The sequence below is a fragment of the Eriocheir sinensis genome, chromosome 65 (assembly GCF_024679095.1).
Source record: "Eriocheir sinensis breed Jianghai 21 chromosome 65, ASM2467909v1, whole genome shotgun sequence".
Classification (NCBI taxonomy): Eukaryota; Metazoa; Arthropoda; class Malacostraca; order Decapoda; family Varunidae; genus Eriocheir; species Eriocheir sinensis.
Window position 1 is genome coordinate 3,184,859 of NC_066573.1, and position 17,175 is coordinate 3,202,033.

The 17,175-nt window shown below is 45.3% G+C and overlaps 1 protein-coding gene across 1 annotated transcript; it reads left to right on the forward strand.

Annotated features, from left to right (window-relative positions):
• The first annotated feature begins 219 nt into the window (after positions 1-219).
• LOC126987516 (WSC domain-containing protein 1-like) lies at positions 220-16,855 on the forward strand. The gene is made up of 10 exons (XM_050844513.1): positions 220-382; positions 875-1,126; positions 2,274-2,308; positions 5,046-5,120; positions 6,992-7,073; positions 8,114-8,250; positions 10,310-10,466; positions 10,861-10,949; positions 11,805-11,958; positions 15,917-16,855. Exons 2-10 carry the CDS (start codon positions 1,035-1,037, stop codon positions 16,113-16,115), a joined length of 1,020 nt encoding a protein of 339 aa, XP_050700470.1. The 5' UTR covers positions 220-382; positions 875-1,034; the 3' UTR covers positions 16,116-16,855.
• Positions 16,856-17,175: the final 320 nt, after the last annotated feature.

Sequence of the window (17,175 nt, forward strand, 5' to 3'; positions counted from 1 at the left end):
TACTTTTCTCTCCTATTTTTCTACTCTTCCCACTCTTCATTTCTACTCTTCTCTACTCTTCTTAAATTTACTCACTACTCTTCCTCCTCTGCCTTCATATTTTTCCTCCTTCGTAGGTAATGTCTCCCATTTCTTAATTTCTTTCCTCCATAGTTTTCGTCCTTCTTTTCCTCCTTAACGGCCCAGCCACATACTTCCCTGTTCGTGGGGAGAGGAGGAGGAGGACGAGGAGAGTGTGACGACGAGGAAAAAAAGACGCTTTATCCTGGTTCAGCACTACGATATTCTCCTCTCCTCTCTCTCACCTCTCCTTGTGCTTCTATACTCCAGAGAGGCACAGAGAGAGACACACAAAGGCATATAATCAAGCAGGCAGACCTATGTAAGCAAACAGATACTAGCCTCAAAGAAGAGTTAGAGAGAACATCACACTCCCTTGTTCTCCTATTAGTGATCCAGAGTCAGTGAATGTGTCGGTGATAGAAAGCAGTGTAAGAACTCAAGCAAGCAGAGGAGTTAGATAAGGATAAAGAAAAGTATAATAGAGCAAGACGGTCATCAGTACACGAGTGGCAGAATAGAGGTACACAAATATAGAAAAATAAGACGTGATTCACAATAGAAAAAAGAAGATAAAAAGGTGAGAATAGATAAGTCAAGAGGAGCCAGGTATATTAATTAGAATATCTTTCCTTCCTTCCTTCCTCCTCGACCTAACTTACCTGTTCGGACATTACCTTTACTGTACCCTACCTTACCTTACCTGAGCACCAACCATCTTATACGGTGACTTGAAATTACGTATAACTGAGGCTGTGTGACTTTTTTATTTCTCTTTCCCTCTATATGTCTTTCTTCAATCTCCCGTGACCAGAAAGGAGTCCAGTCCACGGTGAGGTTCGGACATGCCACCTCATCAAGAGAAACGACCTTCAGTGTGAGCGGCAGTGAACAAGCCTGCCGCCAGAGAGAGGTGCAGCACCGGCGGTGAAGGTGGTGGCGGGAGGAAGGGCGAAGCGGTAGGAGGAGAAGCCATGTGTTTTGTCCAACCTCGGCTATGCAAGGCGAGGGCGGCGGCCGCGGTGGTAGTTGTGGTGACTTGTGGGATCGGAACCTACAGAAGTTTGTGAGTATTGTTGGTCATTGATTGCAGATAAGCGTGAATATAAGAAAGCGCTAATCAAGGAATCACCATGCGCATTGCTCTCATTGTTCTGTGAGTTCTGAGGTGAAGAAATTAAGATATAAATGTACTGATAGAAAGTATGCACAGGAGAGAGATTTTTTTTTTTTTTTTTTTTTTTTTTTTTTTTTTCTTTGTGGCCTATTGCGCCGGTAGGCTTCTTCCCGGTGGATCCTGATGGTCGGTCCAAGGCTTCTTCCCGGTGGGTCCTGATGGTCGGCCCAGCCCGTTCTGGCGCAGACGAGTGTTTATAGTGGCGCCATCTTGCATTGGCTCATGCTGCCCTCCCGGAGCTCATCTTTAATCCTAGAATCTAGAGTCCGGGTTGATAGGTGGTCTTCTGGACAGCATGTGGGTAGTTTTAAGCCACTCGGCGGCGGCTGAAAAATCCCAGCTTGGTGGCACCGGTCGGGGATTGAACTCGCGTCCTCCTGAACGCGGGGCCGTCTTGCTATCCATTCAGCCACCGCCTACCCATGCTTAATAGAGACGTAATCATGGCTTAAAATTATCTCTATCGTCAGTATATTAAAAAGGTAAGAAGATATCTCGTTAGAAAACATTGAAAAAAAGGATTGAGCATCACAGAAACGTGTATATATTATCATCAGCATTTTACGAGCTTTGTAGAGGTAATAAAATATGTACAGATGGAAAACATTAGAAAAAGAGATAACACTAAGTAGCAAAATAATTCATAACTTTTCTTTTCTCATTATTTGTGTAGGACGATGACTGCTAATGTAGTAGTCACATAATTTATTTCACCATTATCACAGCATAGATTAACCCGGTAGCAGCGGGGATCATGTTTCTTAAAGGCCCCTCTAAGCTAGAAAAATGAGAAAAAAATCACAATTCACGCAAACCATTTCATAATATATATCAACGCATTTGTGATCAGTTTATGTATCATCTATTTTGAGGGGCTTATATCATGGCAAAAATGTGGCCCGTCCTTTAATTTGCAGTAAAGCCTGAAATTGGGCCAGATTAAAGATGTTTTGTATGCGAGATCGGCGGCAAACACACCCAGCAAGCATCCTTCCCCTCACCTCCGCTGACGCCATCCATCTCCTTTCTCCCGCAGCACCCGGTCACCGCTGCACCTTGAGCCCTCTCCAGGTGAGTCAAGGAAAGGCAGATGTATCAATAGGCGCACCTAACATCACCATAGCCGATCCAGGATTCAGTACGTTTCCTAACTTATAGGCGGTAATGTTATAACTGTATTTCGTAAAGAATCCTTATAACAAAAAACTAACTAAAATTATGGGTATTCATTTTCTTGAACGGAGCATTGAATAAACAACAGAACAATAATATGAAAATACGTTCACATTTTATACGATAAGTGTGGGCCGAGGCAGCAACGCACGCCATTTTCCTTAAATAAGCATATTTTTACTGCGCAAAGCAGGTGATGTCAGTTATTGTGACTTCGTGAGCTTTCATATTTATCTATTTGTTTATATTTCATGGAGGCATAACTTAGAATACTACTTTCAATTTTACTAGTGACGCGAATTTGTGACTGTTTATCACAATAGAGTTTCACTCAATTAAGTTAATCAGACACCAAAGAAACATTACCAGTGTGTGTATGAATGAATACAAAGATAAGCACATACTTTGATTTAACTCCAGGATGATTCGTGGATCATTAATAAATAAAAAAAAAAAATCCGGATAGGCTACTCTTAAGCCCACTACCGTCGCTCGAGGCACAAAAACAGTCCCTCCGGCAAGTTTGTACCCCACATTTAGTGACGTTAGGTGCGCCTATTAAGTTACCTTCCTTCCTTCCCTCCTTCCTTACCGACTTTGCTTAGACCTTACCTGTTCTTACTTTACACTACTTTTCCTTCTTACCTTACCCTACCTTAAATGATTTTATACAGCCTTAGCTTAGCCTACCTTATCCTTGCATATTTGATAGAGAGTGAAATGTACGTGGTATTTGAGAGACAATGCAAGACGGAGAAGTTATGAAACGAGTGAGTGAGAGAGATCGTGTGTGTGTATTTGCAAGATGTGAGACTGAGACAAGAGAGTTATCAGTATTTTTATCTTCCTCTACGCCGTGGATATTCCATTCAATTACAAAGTGAGGCAACATGACTGTCAAAGCAGCACCTCATTCAAGCCGAGCGTCATTAGGGTGCATTAGAGCACGAAAATAGAGTATCACGTAGAGTTGTTTTCACCGTAAGAGGGGAATGACGGAGGACTTCAGCGTTCAAACGTCCTCTCCGTGGCTGCCACTGATAAAATAATGCTACTCGTGAACTGCTCATCTCTCTGGAGGTTAAGTTTAGCTCTTACTTTGGTCGGTATTCGCAGACGCTTCTGGCTAAACCATCAACTACTATACTAATGGCCGGAAAGGAAATTAGTCGGGTTCTCGGGTTCACGTTTATGGTACAGAAACTGTCAAACCAACACTAGAGAAATAAAACTACCTTTAGAAATGTTCACAACTCTTACGAGATCCTTGTCAAATGGATGTGCATGCCGTCGAAATGTTTTAACCCGGTAGCAGCAGGGATCATGTTTCTTAATGGTCCCTCCAAGCGAGAAAAATCACCCCTCACACAAACCATTTCATAATATACATCAAAGCATTTGTGATCAGATTATGTATCATCTATTTTTGGGGGTTTATATCATGGCACAAATTTGGCCCGTCGCTGCTACACGGTCAAGCCACAAATTTGGCCCGTCGCTGCTACACGGTAAAGCCACAAATTTGGCCCGTCGCTGCTACCGGGTTAAGAATATGGCCCTTTGCCTCATCACAGAAAGGGAAAGAGAGTAAAGATCTGTGTGTTTGTTTCAGGGGTATTGAAGAGGCTCTCCGGAGATAAGATGCAGCTCTTCTTTGCCTCATCACAGATCTGGAAAGATAACGGAGAGTTTGTGTATCGTTTAGACATGACTGAATAGGTAACGTCTATGTCTTAACGTACGCATAAAAAACAACAAAGTCCTTGGAAAATAATGAGATGCGAGCACGATGTTGTTCTAGTTCCTTAATCAGAAGCAGCTTCAAGAAGGGTGTAACGGGCTACCGGGGGGGCGTTTAAAGGGCGTTGATTAAGACTTCAGCTTCCTTAAGGCAAATATATTCGTAGCCTATATGTACAAGAAGCGTCGTAGCGAGAGCGAGTCCTACTATAACAAGGGCGCAGCAAAGGGAATAAGAAACTGAAGGAAAATAGAGTAGGAAAAAAACAAGTGAAAGTATAGGGAGCTAGGAAGCATAAGAACGAAACTAACATGAGAAGTGTACAAAAAATATTACTTCAATTTTTTTTCTATTCACATTCTTTTTAACTTTCTTTTTTCAATATGTAATTTTCATTAATGTCTCCCTCACATCAAGAAGCCACGGTAGAAAAATATAAGAAACATACTCGTCTTATTATTTTCCTTACCACTCCTCGTCAGCACGCTCCTTTTTAAACCATTCTTCTCACCATCATGTTTTCCCCACCACAAAAACACCTTATTTCAAAACATTTCGCCGCCCAAGTTCACATATTTGACAGGGCTTTCATATGAGTTTAGGGCATTTCCAGGAGTAGTTTCATGACCCTGATGGTAGTTTGATCCTTCTTCAGTAGCATGAACATAAAAAAACACTCATTAGAACCCGATTCATTCATTCTTTGACCTTTAGAAATAGTTGATGTGAGATGGGAAGGTGTCTTGTAATACCATCCCTATGCACTTACGCTGTGACCTTGATCGCTTGCCATACTTGAAACGTCTTTATTTTTCCTTCTTTTCCGTATCTCACCCACTCTTTTCTCATTAGTATTGTTGATGCACCTCGTGGCCTTCATTCTCTCCTCGGCAGACGTGTGTCCTCCAGCCAACCCGCCGAACCACCCACTGCAGCAGAGGACGGGCCAGCGGGTACAGCGACTGCCTGGTGGGTGATACGGTGTGGTGTCATCTGCCATCCACATATCTTAAGACATTCCATCCTGATCTGCGCATGCGCGGAACCCGATGTTTACAAACCCAGAGTGTTGATATCATAGTTTGTCCGGGCAAGACGGCGGCAAGACATACAAGGGTGTAGGTTATCTCTTTTATCACATTTACTGACATACAAGGGGTACAGGTTATCTCTTTTATCACATTTACCGACATACAAGGGATGCAGGTTATCTTTTATCACATTTACTGACATACAAGGGGTACAGGTTATCTTTTATCACATTTACCGACATACAAGGGATGCAGGTTATCTTTTATCACATTTACTGACATACAAGGGGTACAGATTATCTTTTATCACATTTACTGACATAAGAGGGGTGCAGGTTATCTCTTTTATCACATTTACTGACATACAAGGGGTACAGGTTATCTTTTATCACATTTACTGACATAAGAGGGGTGCAGGTTATCTCTTTTATCACATTTACTGACATACAAGGGGTGCAGGTTATCACATTTATCACATATACCGACATACAAGGGGTACAGGCTATTTCTCTTTTATCCCATTTACTGACATACAAGGGGTACAGGCTATTTCTCTTTTATCCCATTTACTGACATACAAAGGGTGCAGGAAGAAACTTTCATATTTCATGCAATTTTCAAATTCAAAACATTCGTCATCATTTACTTTAAAAAAAAATAAATAAATAAACTTAGGTGGGACGGATCACAAAAGACACGGTACCCTGTCGAAATTCATCCACCCTCTGTTTGTAAACAAAGCCCGCGCATGCGCAATCAGGATGGGATGTCTTAGGATATGTGGATGGCAGATGACACCACAACCGGAGGGGAGGGTAAACACACAAACACACACACACACACACACACACACACACACACACACACACACACACTACAACTCATTTATTGTTTGTTTTAATGAAAGTCGTTAGTTTGGTGTGTCCACTGATGACACTAAAAATTAAGTATAATAAACATAATACTTAACGGCATCAGGTTCCATCGGCAGGTTATCAAAACGGTCGGAAACTCTTTATCATCAAAGTTGTATACATTAAGTGAATGTTGTGCAAATCTTCTCTCACCTCCATCGCCTTGAACACCGCTTACCTCATACGCTCATTTCAAAGACTGGAAAAAAAGATCTCTATTCCTTGACTTCAGCTAATTGCTCTATCTCTAAGTTCAGCAAATCATTCCGTTTTCTCTCTCTCTCTCTCTCTCTCTCTCTCTCTCTCTCTCTCTCTCTCTCTCTCTCTCTCTCTCTCTCTCTCTCTCTCTCTCTCTCTCTCTCTCTCTCTCTCTCTCTCTCTCTCTCTCTCTCTCTCTCCCTATGTTTATAGCCTATCCTAACTTCAGTAAATATATCACTGTCTCCTATCTCTTCCTTTCTACTCAATCTCTCTCTTATCTCTCTCTTATCTCTTAACTTCACCAAAGCACTCTATCTCTTAACTTCAGGAAATCAATCTTCCTTCTATCTCTTCCTATCTGCTCTACATCTTTCCTATCTCATTCTCTCAACTCTCCTATCTCAATCTCAACTTAGGGAAATCACTATCTCTTAACTTCAGCAAACTACTCTATCTCTTTACTACAGCTAATCATAATACATCTTGACGGCAGCAAATTGACTCCTAGTTACTTATACCATCATATTATACTTGTGTCAAAATCGATTCCCTTCTCTCTGATGATCGTATTTGTTGGCCTTGAAAATCAGTAATCATGATGCCAAGATCGACGCCCCTAAACTTGGTCTATATAAAATCGTCGAAAAAAATATGGACTGATTAAACTAACGCCCTTGATTCCCTGCCCACACAGGTGACGTGTTGCAGGTGAACAGAGAGGGGCCGTCCTGGAGGCCCTGGAGCGACTCTGGTAATTGCTCCTCCTACCACACCAGGTAAGTGCCTTCCCTTCCAACCCGCATACATTAGCTTCCCTTCCTCCCTCTTCTCCTACCTGCCTACCTACATCACCTGAACACTGCTTCCATTCTTGCCTCCCTACCCATCCACATACCTGCCTATGTCACCAACTAACTCCCCTTCCAATATCACTTAGCTATCTTTTCCCTTCTTGCCTCCTTACCTCTCCACATACTTGACTATATCGCCAGGTATCTCCTTCCCTTCCTCCCTCTTTACCTGCCAACCTACATCACCAGGCTACATCATTATTTCTTTCTTACCTGCCCACCTTGCATAGCTCCCTTCCATCCCTATCACACCAGTTAACTCCGTCCCTCCTCCCTCTCCTTCCCTACCTACCCAAAGTCTCGGGGTATCCTGCTCCTCCTCCCTCCCTACTTACATGGCCATTTAATGTCTCCTTTCCTCCTATGTTCCTTCCAACGCTCCAGGCAATTCCTTTGTGCTACTCTCTCTCTCTCTCTCTCTCTCTCTCTCTCTCTCTCTCTCTCTCTCTCTCTCTCTCTCTCTCTCTCTCTCTCTCTCTCTCTCTCTCTCTCTCTCTCTCTCTCTCTCTCTCTCTCTCTCTCTCTCTCTCTCTCTCTCTCTCTCTCTCTCTCTCTCTCTCTCTCTCTCTCTCTCTCTCTCTCTCTCTCTCTCTCTCTCTCTCTCTCTCTCTCTCTCTCTCTCTCTCTCTCTCTCGCTCACTCTCTCACTCACACACTCTCTCTCTCTCTCTCTCTCTCTCTCTCTCTCTCTCTCTCTCTCTCTCTCTCTCTCAGTAATAAGTCAGTTAATAAGTTCCTTGAAGAATTCTGAAACAGGCAGACAGAAAGACAGGCAACCAGTCACACAGAGGGACACACACACACGGACTGGCTAATTTCTAACTATTTAACGAACTAACTAACTAACCAGACGAATAAATAACTGACTGACTGAGTGAATGACTAAATGATATATGAACTAACAAATACACACAAGATTGAAATCATGTACTCTCCTGTGTCTAGCTTGGCTCCCTCTGTGTCAGGTTCGGGCGCGGCCTGACGCCGGTGCTGCTGGTGTCGCTGCCGTGCTCGGGCAGCACCTGGCTCCGCTACATGCTGGAGGGCGCCACCGGCCTCTTCACTGGCTCCGCCTACAACGACCCTTTGCTGCACAGCGGTGGTAAGAGGTAACGAGAGAGAGAGAGAGAGAGAGAGAGAGAGAGAGAGAGAGAGAGAGAGAGTTCTGTGTGTGTGTGTGTGTGTGTGTGTGTGTGTGTGTGTGTAGTTACCTAGTTGTGAAATACAGGAAAAGAGCCGTACTAGGCCCGTGCTGTCCCGTCTCCATAACGCTTATTATCCAGTTTGGCTTTAAATTCATGAATCGTTTTTGCACACACCGTCTCCTCGTCAAGTCCGTTCCATGTAGTTATGCTTCTGTATGGAAAACTGTATTTCTTGATGTCTCTCCTACAGTCGCTCTTCTTCAATTTCTTACTATTCCCTCCTGTCACACTCCTGTCACGTACCACTAAGTCTTCCTTGTCCAATTTCTCCAATCCACTCGTACGCCGATGACTTTATTTTGCATTATTCAACTTCTTTCAGCAGAAGACCCTCTCAATGCATCTACAAGACTCCAGACTGGAGGCTGCAGAACGCTTAACCTCAGATCTTGCAATCATTTCCGATTGGGGCAGAAGGAACCTGATGTTCTTCAATGCCTCAAAAACTCAGTTTCTCCATCTGTCAACTCGACACAATCCTCCAAACGTCTATCCCCTATTCTTCGACAACACTCGGCTGTCACCTTCTACACTAAACATCCTCGGTCTATCCTTAACTCAAAATCTGAACTGGAAACTTTACATCTCTTCACGCACTAAATCAGTTTCCTTGAGGTTGGGCATTCTTTACCTTCTCCGTCAGCTCTTTTCCCCTGCACAGTTTCCATCCATATACAGGGACCTTGTCCCTCTTCGTATGAGGTATGCATCTCACGTGTGGGGGCTCCACTCACACAGCTCTCTTGGACAGAGTAGAGTCCAAGGCTCTTCGTCTCACCAGTTCCCTTCCTCTTACTGACACTCTTCTATCTCTTAAATTCCGCCGCCATGTTGCATCTCTTTCTGTCTTCTATCGATATTTTTACGCTGACTGCTTTTCTGAACTTGCTAACTGCATGGCTCCCCACCTTCCGCGGCCCCGCTACACACGACTCTCTACTCAAGCTCATCCCTTTACTGTCCAAATCTCTTATGCAAGAGTTAACCAGCATCATCCCTGTCGCTGGTAAACTCTGGAACAATCTTCCTTTATCTGTATTTCCTCCTGCCTACGACTCGAATTCTTTCAAGAGGAGCGTATCAGGACACCTCTTCTCTCGAAATTGACCTCTCTTTGGGCCACTCCTCTTGACTCTTTGTATAGGACCAGTGATTTGCGGGCTTTTTTTTCATTATTGCTTTCTTTTTTTCTGTTGTGCCCTTGAACTGTTTCCTCTACTGTAAAAAAAAAAATATTCATAAGTGAAAATTTAGTCCCACGCACTTCATTCACCCTCAACACTACAACGCCAAGTTTAATGAGGAAAACAATCCAACAACTCGTGGTTAAGAGCTCCGGCACCACTTTTGAACTGCATAAAAGTTGCCAGAGTTTTGCTCCAAACTTTGCCGTTCCAGCTTATTTTTCATTTGCCGGAATTTTTTTTTTCCTGAAAGTCATTAAAGGGTTTTCGAGTTTATTATTATCGAGTATATGACTTCATGCTTCGCCTAGAAGTGTGTTTTCTTCCTTATCCCAGAAGTTGGATTGTATAGGAAGTTTTAACGAACAAATCTTGACTTTCTGCTCATGCTCATCCCTATACTGTCCAAACCCCTTATGCAAGAGTTAACCAGCATCTTCACTCTTTCATCCCTCACGCTGGTAAACTCTGGAACAATCTTCCTTCATCTGTATTTCCTCCTGCCTACGACTTGAACTCTTTCAAGAGGAGGGTATCAGGACACATCTCCTTCCGAGATTGACCTCTCTTTCGGCCACCTCTTTGGATTTTTTTTAGGAGCAGCAAGTAGCGGGCTTTTTTTTATTATTGTTTCCTTTTTTTGTGCCCTTGAGCTGTCTCCTTTGTTGTAAAAAGAATAATAATAATAATTCATTCGGATAACAAACTCACAATATCTTTTTAATCCTTCCTTCCTTCCTTCCTTCCATCCCCCCCCCCCCCCTCAACACAGGCTTCCTCGGTGAGGGTGTTCCCATCACGCCACACACAACGCTGCTGCACAGGACCCACGGTGCCACGATCATGCCTTTCTCCCACGACATCTACGCCCGCTACCAATCCGTCGACCCGGACCTGCCCACCGTCCTGCTCATCCGTGACCCCGCCAGGTGACTCTCTTTAGCCCTTTATACGTTTATTACTGACGCCTTCCTTTTTTCCCTCCTCCCTTCTTGACTGATTTACTGAGAGGGACGACAGATGGTGAATAACTGTATCTCAGTAGCTGTCACGTGTAAACCGACTGGTATCTTATATCCTTGTATCACCGTTGCCAGATTGTCGTACTCAGAGCATAGTATTTACCGGTTTTTGACGCCTAACTATTGCCAAGAAACATCAGGAATTAACTATTTTAACGATAATTATAAGTGAGTCTCCTTATTGGGGTCCACGAGACAGTTTCTAGGTCGGAAGTCGGTAAATATACGAGGCTGAGTAAGACAATACGACAACTTTGCCTTCTATAGCTTTTGCTAAACTCTCTCTCCCTCGTGTCCTCAGAGCAATCATCTCCTTCTGGAAGCTGAATAACCTCGTGGGAATGAACAAGCACGTTGAGGAGATACCCGAGAGCAGATTTGAAGGAGAAGGTTTGTGTTACCTTGATTGATATTCAGAATTTGAAGAATTTGTTCTGAAATTAAATTACTATACGACATTTTGACTGTTATACCTGTTTGGTCATACTTGCAATGTCGACAAGAAATAACATGAGACAGGAAGACGGTAAGGAGAATGAAGGGAAAGCAGTTTTATTTGCAATGACTGGTGTTTTTTTTAAATAGTGAAGTTGAAAGAAACGAACAAATAACTGCCTCAACCTTCCGCTTTACTATTAACGATGAGGGAATTGCGGAAAAATTGATAGCTCGATCTTCATTTCTAGAAAGAACTTAAGGAAGAGTCACGGGAAGAAGGAAAGACAAAAACTGAAGGTCTGTGAAAGTTAGAAATGAATGATAAACCGGTTAATTCCTGCTTTAGTCTATATATATTTTTGGGGGGTGGGCCCAGAGGATATAAACGGAACGGAAGCAGAGATAAAGAAGGATATGAATGCACGGGAAGGGGAAGGAGAGACTTAAGGAAAGGGAAGGAATAAAATTAAGGAAAAGAGACGGAAACAGGATGGAAGGTATAGAAAGGATGGGAAGAAAAGTAAAAGCACAAGAAGGGATACGAAAGGGACACAAGGGAAAAAGAAGAAAAAGTGTGTGTGGGGGGGGTGGGGGGGGGTGGGGGGGTGGGGGGGATGTGTGACAGACAGACAGACAAAGAGAGACAGACACAGAGACAAAGAGACAGAGACAGACACAGAGACAAAGAGACAGAGACAGACACAGAGACAGACACACAGACACAGAGACAGACACAGAGACACAGAGACAGACACAGAGATAGAGAGAGGCGTTGCTGACCACCTCCTTTCCCGCTCCTCCCTTAAGACTTTCGTGACTTCGTGGCGGAGGCGACGCTGCTGTGGGAGGAGCTGGCCGTGGACCGCCTGCTGTGGGCCGTCAAGCCGCTGTTCGTGCTGCACTACGAGGACCTCCAGGCCAGCCCGCTGCCCCTCCTGCGCCGCCTGCTGCACTTCCTCAGGTGTGTGTGTGTGTGTGTGTGTGTGTGTGTGTGTGTGTGTGTGTGTGTGTGTGTGAGTGTGTGTGTGTGTGTGTGTGTGTGTGTGTCTCTCTCTCTCTCTCTCTCTCTCTCTCTCTCTCTCTCTCTCTCTCTCTCTCTCTCTCTCTCTCTCTCTCTCTCTCTCTCTCTCTCTCTCTCTCTCTCTCTCTCTCTCTCTCTCTCTCTCTCTCTCTCTCTCTCTCTCTCTTTATTTAAACTGACGAATTTATAGTACACAACATATTTGTATTTTGCCGACGACACTTTATGCGATCGTTCGAGTAGCATATGTTTCACTGTGCACTTTTCAGGGCTTAAAATGTCACTTTTTCCTTGTGCATTATTTCAAAAGCCCTTTACACTTATTCACTGTGTATTTAGCATCACTAGTGGTGTGGGGCATGTTTTTCGCCACCTGTGAGCAGCCACTTTTACCTGCTGGGTGGACATTTCCCTCACTGTTGGCCCTGCTGCAGTGAATGTGTTCCACAGGCGGGACACCCTGGAGGTGAAGGTCCGCTGGTGCTGGCTGGCGCGTGACCTCGGCACCCCGACCTGCTCGTGGCTGGAGAGTACCGTTCTCGTATCTCTCACAGCCTCTCGCGGGGGGAGCCTCAGTCTCGCCAGGTGTGGTACTCCTTGTACCTGGGCCTTGTGGAACACTACCAGCGCAGCGACGTCCCGGCGGTGCTCCAGAGTGTCTAGGTGTATAATATCCTGAGGGGGCGGCTGGGGGTTGTTCTCCTGTAGCAGTCGCTGCACCCGTCGCTCCACCTTGTCCAGTCTCTGCAGGTGTGTGGCAGCGCTGGACATCCAGGTCAGAGCCCCGTACTCCAGGTAGGATCTTACCTGGGCCTTGTAGAGGAGCATAATTCCTCGCTTGTCGAGGAAATTAGCCACTCTACGAAGGGCAGAGACATGTAGGGAGGCTTGGTGGGCGACGTGTTTCAGGTGGCGGTCGAAGCGCAGCTCTCGGTCCAAGTCCACTCCGAGGATCCTGACGTAATCCTGGAGCGGGAGGGTGACGGAGCAAAACATCACCCTTCCTGCGACAGCTTGTGTGGCTGCCGGGGACCGAGAGATCACCATCGCCTGAGTCTTCTCAGGAGCAAAGTTCACCTGCCAGGGCTCCCCCCACTCCCGTATCAAGCGTAGTTGCTGGTTGACCTCAGCAACCGCTTGCTGGCTTTCTTGGCGAGGGTAGGAGAGGGAGAGCGTGCAGTCGTCAGCGTATGCAGAGACTGCTGGCAGACTCCTGAGAAGGTCGTCGATGTACAGATTCCAGAGGACAGGTCCCAGCACAGATCCCTGAGGGACTGAGGCACCCACTGGGAGGTCCTTGGACTGCTGGCCGCCGACGACGACGTGGAGGCTTCTTCCTTGAAGGTAGTCGCTCATCAGCATCAGCAGGTGTCCTAGGATGCCTTTGGCACGAAGATTCTCCAGCAAGCCCGCGTGCCACACCCGGTCAGCACCTGATGTCGAGAGCGACGACAATGGTATCCAGGCCGGTGTCTAGTGAGTCCTGCCAATCCCTGGAGAGGAGCAGCAGGAGGTCTGAAGTGGAGCGGCCAGATCTGAACCCAAACTGCTGGTCAGTGATGAGGGCGTTGTTCTCGAGGTGGCGGGTGATGGCCTCCACCACTATTCTCTCGAAGATTTTTCCAACTACAGACAGGAGGGAGATAGGCCTGTAGTTGGCAGGGTCAGATCTGGACGACTTTTTCTGGACTGGCACCACGCGAGCTTCCTTCCATATAGAAGGCCAATTGTTCTTTCGGACACAGGCCACGAGCACTTCCCAGAGGGGTCCTGCCAGCACACTAGAGCAGTGACACAGCACATGTGGACTGACGTTGTCAGGCCCAGTGGCCTTCCTGACGTACACCGCTCTCAGAAGGCGCTCCACTTGCTCCCGGTGTACTGCAACCTCTGTCAGGGTTTGGTTGCATTCCTGTGCCAGTTGTAGTGGAGGTCTGGTGGGATCGGCGACGGGTATCTTGGCAGAGAAAAGGTCAGCCAGGAGCTCTGCCTTCTCCCTGCTGCTGGTGGCTGTGGTGCCGTCCTGCTTAGTGAGGGGAGGGATTGCTTCTTGGTGGCTGCTGCCTTGTCTCTCCTTAACAAGGGTCCACCAGGTCTTGCTGCCCACCCCAGGCCCGCACAGCCTGGCGCGGAGGTCGCTTTCCCACCTCCGTTTCGCCCATTAACTGGTGGCCACAATATGTTTGTATGGCGCTCGATGCAGGGCTTTGTTGTCTCTCTCTCTCTCTCTCTCACTTCAACTTAATATCAACTAGAGTAGAAATGCAACGTTTTGGAGTCTTCTGATTAATGTAAAATCTGACAGACCACCAAGTCTGGACCATGGGGTGTGGTCTGATTTTCTATGTAAAAAATCTCTTCTCTCTCTCTCTCTCAGTAAGGTACAACATATTATAACTTGGCATCTTATCAGCAGCACCAGTTTTTGTTAAGGGTACGAGACACGTGCCAATACTCCTCCTGATGAATAAGAGAACTCGCATCTTTTTGCATCCCTACACTTTGCCTGATAACTCTTGGGATGAAAAGCGTCTAAACACCGTCATCGAAGTCCTGGACATTTTTTTTCTGGTATGTCTTTGGGTTTTGGTGGTTTGAGTACTCTTGTAAGACTCCCTCCATTTCATCTAATGACCCTAAGGAAGTTAGACACCTCAACGCCACATCGAAGACCTGGATAAGTTTAGCTGACAAGTCTTTGAGCCTTTGTGGTGTCACTCGTAATTTGTACTTTTATAAATAAGGGTCATATTCTTAATCCTTTCGGGGTCCAAGCACATACATTTATCAAGGATTTCGTAGGGTTTGTGGGCATTTCTATATATTATTTTGACCCTAGAGGTATCAGGACACCTCTCCTCCCGAAATTGACCTCTCTTTCGGCCACCTCTTTTGATTATTTTTATAGGAGCAGCGAGTAGTGGTGTTTTTTATTATTGTTTCCTTTTTTGTGTGCCCTTGAACTGTCTCCCTTGTTGTAAAAAAAAATGGCAAGGTTTCTGCACCATGAACGTAAAGAAGCACTCATGGGGACGTGTTTAATCTATCTTTTGGCCTGTAGAAATGAGTGATGTAAGAGAAGGGAGCGTTTAAGAATACCAGCCTAAGACTCCCTCGCCGTCACCCGATGCCTTGAAGGAAGTAAAACGCCTCAACGCCATATCGAAGACCTGGATAAGTGGAGCTGGTCTGTATAGGTTCGATGGGCCTTCTGTATCCTTAAGGAGGCGATCCAGGAGTAATAGAGAGACAAATAAAGCCCCACACAACCTAAGACTCACTCCCCGTCATCCAGTGCCTTGAAGCAGGTAAAACGCCACAGAACCTTCATCGAACTCCTGGATAAGTGGAGCTGGTCTGTGTAGGTTCGATGTGCCTTCTGTATCCTTAAGGAGGTGATCCAGGAGTAATAGAGAGGCAAATAAAGCCCCATACAACGTTCTCTTATAGCTCGTTGCCTTTCATAATTGTTCGATCCTGGTTCCATCATCGTCTTGAGTGCCCTTGGATTTATTGTTGTGGGGTGAGAGGTCTCGAGATGAGCCGTTTATGACCTCCCGTGGTGCTGCTCATGATGGATGGATGAGGTCGTGAGCCCCTCCGTTCCCTCAAACATACATTCATTCAGTCATTCTTTCTTTCCTCTTCTCCTTTCATTCCTTCCCTCCTTCCTTATATAACCTTCTTATGTGCCTGTATTTCTTGTAATGCCTAATTTTCTCTGAACTAGTTATTTCTGTGCCTTTTAAATCGCCTTTCTTTTCTTAACCACATTCTTTACTTTTTGAATCATCGTCTGTGTACCCTTTGAATCACTCTCTTTTCCTTGGACTAAATAATTTTCCTTTAAACTTCCTTCCTGCCCGTGGCCCACACACCTCTATCCTCTTCCCGGCAGTGTTCCCGTCGACGAGGGGCGCCTGGCGTGTCTCGTGGCTCACCCTCACGGCTCGTTCAGACGAAACACCTCCAGCAAGTTCGATCCTTTCACGGCGGAGGAGAAGAAGAGATTCGCTCAGGCCGTCAAGAGAGTCGACAACCTGCTGGGGCTCCTGGGCTACCCGCGCGTCCCTAAGCCAACTGATCGCCTCTGGTAAGGCCCGTCTGCAGCCAAGGGTAGGTGCGCCCACGGAGAAAAACTGCAATCAAATATACATTTTATCACCAGCACGTTATGCTTAACTGATAATGACATAAAAGTTAGTGACGCAGCTGCACTTTTCATTGTCACGATAAGCAGATTAGAGGTAAAGGTGTTGGTGGTAGTGCGTGTTCTACGCGCTAATTGGTTCACTGATAGAGAAAGGCAATATCCGGCAGGGCTACTTTATTGATAAAAAAATCACACAGCTCATTAAGACAAACAACACAAACGAGACGTTGTTAAAGTGTATGTAGTAAACAATATGTATGAGTTAACATTAGGAGGACGAGGACAGACAGTAGAAGATAAACGAGTAACAAGAGAAGTTAACATTGATGATGCAACACGGACAACAGGGAGACGAGACAGCGACGATGAAAATACATAGACGGCACAGGAGACACAAGACGAGGGGAGATGAAAACATTACACACGAATACACTTAATGAGTCTGTGCTGCAGCGCCACATTTTCTTGGGTCACTAGGGAAGCAGAGCACACGGCTTTCAGCGGCGGCTGCTACAACGGAACGGAGATGTTGCACTCCTTTAATACGAGTCGGCGGAACGCACTAGTTCTCGTGCCAGGAAAAAGTTCCCCTATTAGTATTCGTGTCAGGAAAACAACTACTACTACTGGAAATCGAATGTGGGTATAAAACATCCATTTCATAATTAAAATTTATTTCAACAATGACCTATTTTCATACCACAGCTCAAGATTTTTTTTGTTTACAGTAAAGGAAGCAGCTCAAGGGCAGAAAATAACCAAAAAACAAAAAAGCCCGATAGTAGGCCTGCTGCTCTACAAAAGCAAGTAGAGAAGAGTGGCATAAAGACAGGTCGATTTTCGAATGGAAGAGGTCAATTTCAGATGGAAGGCGTAATTTTTTTTTTAGTGATATGAGTGGTACATATTTACTATAAGTATTAATTTTAATGGTACGTACAGACTGCCGATTGGGCCTTAATAAATGTTTCAAGCATAATCTGCCGGAGTCTCCTGGCCAGTAA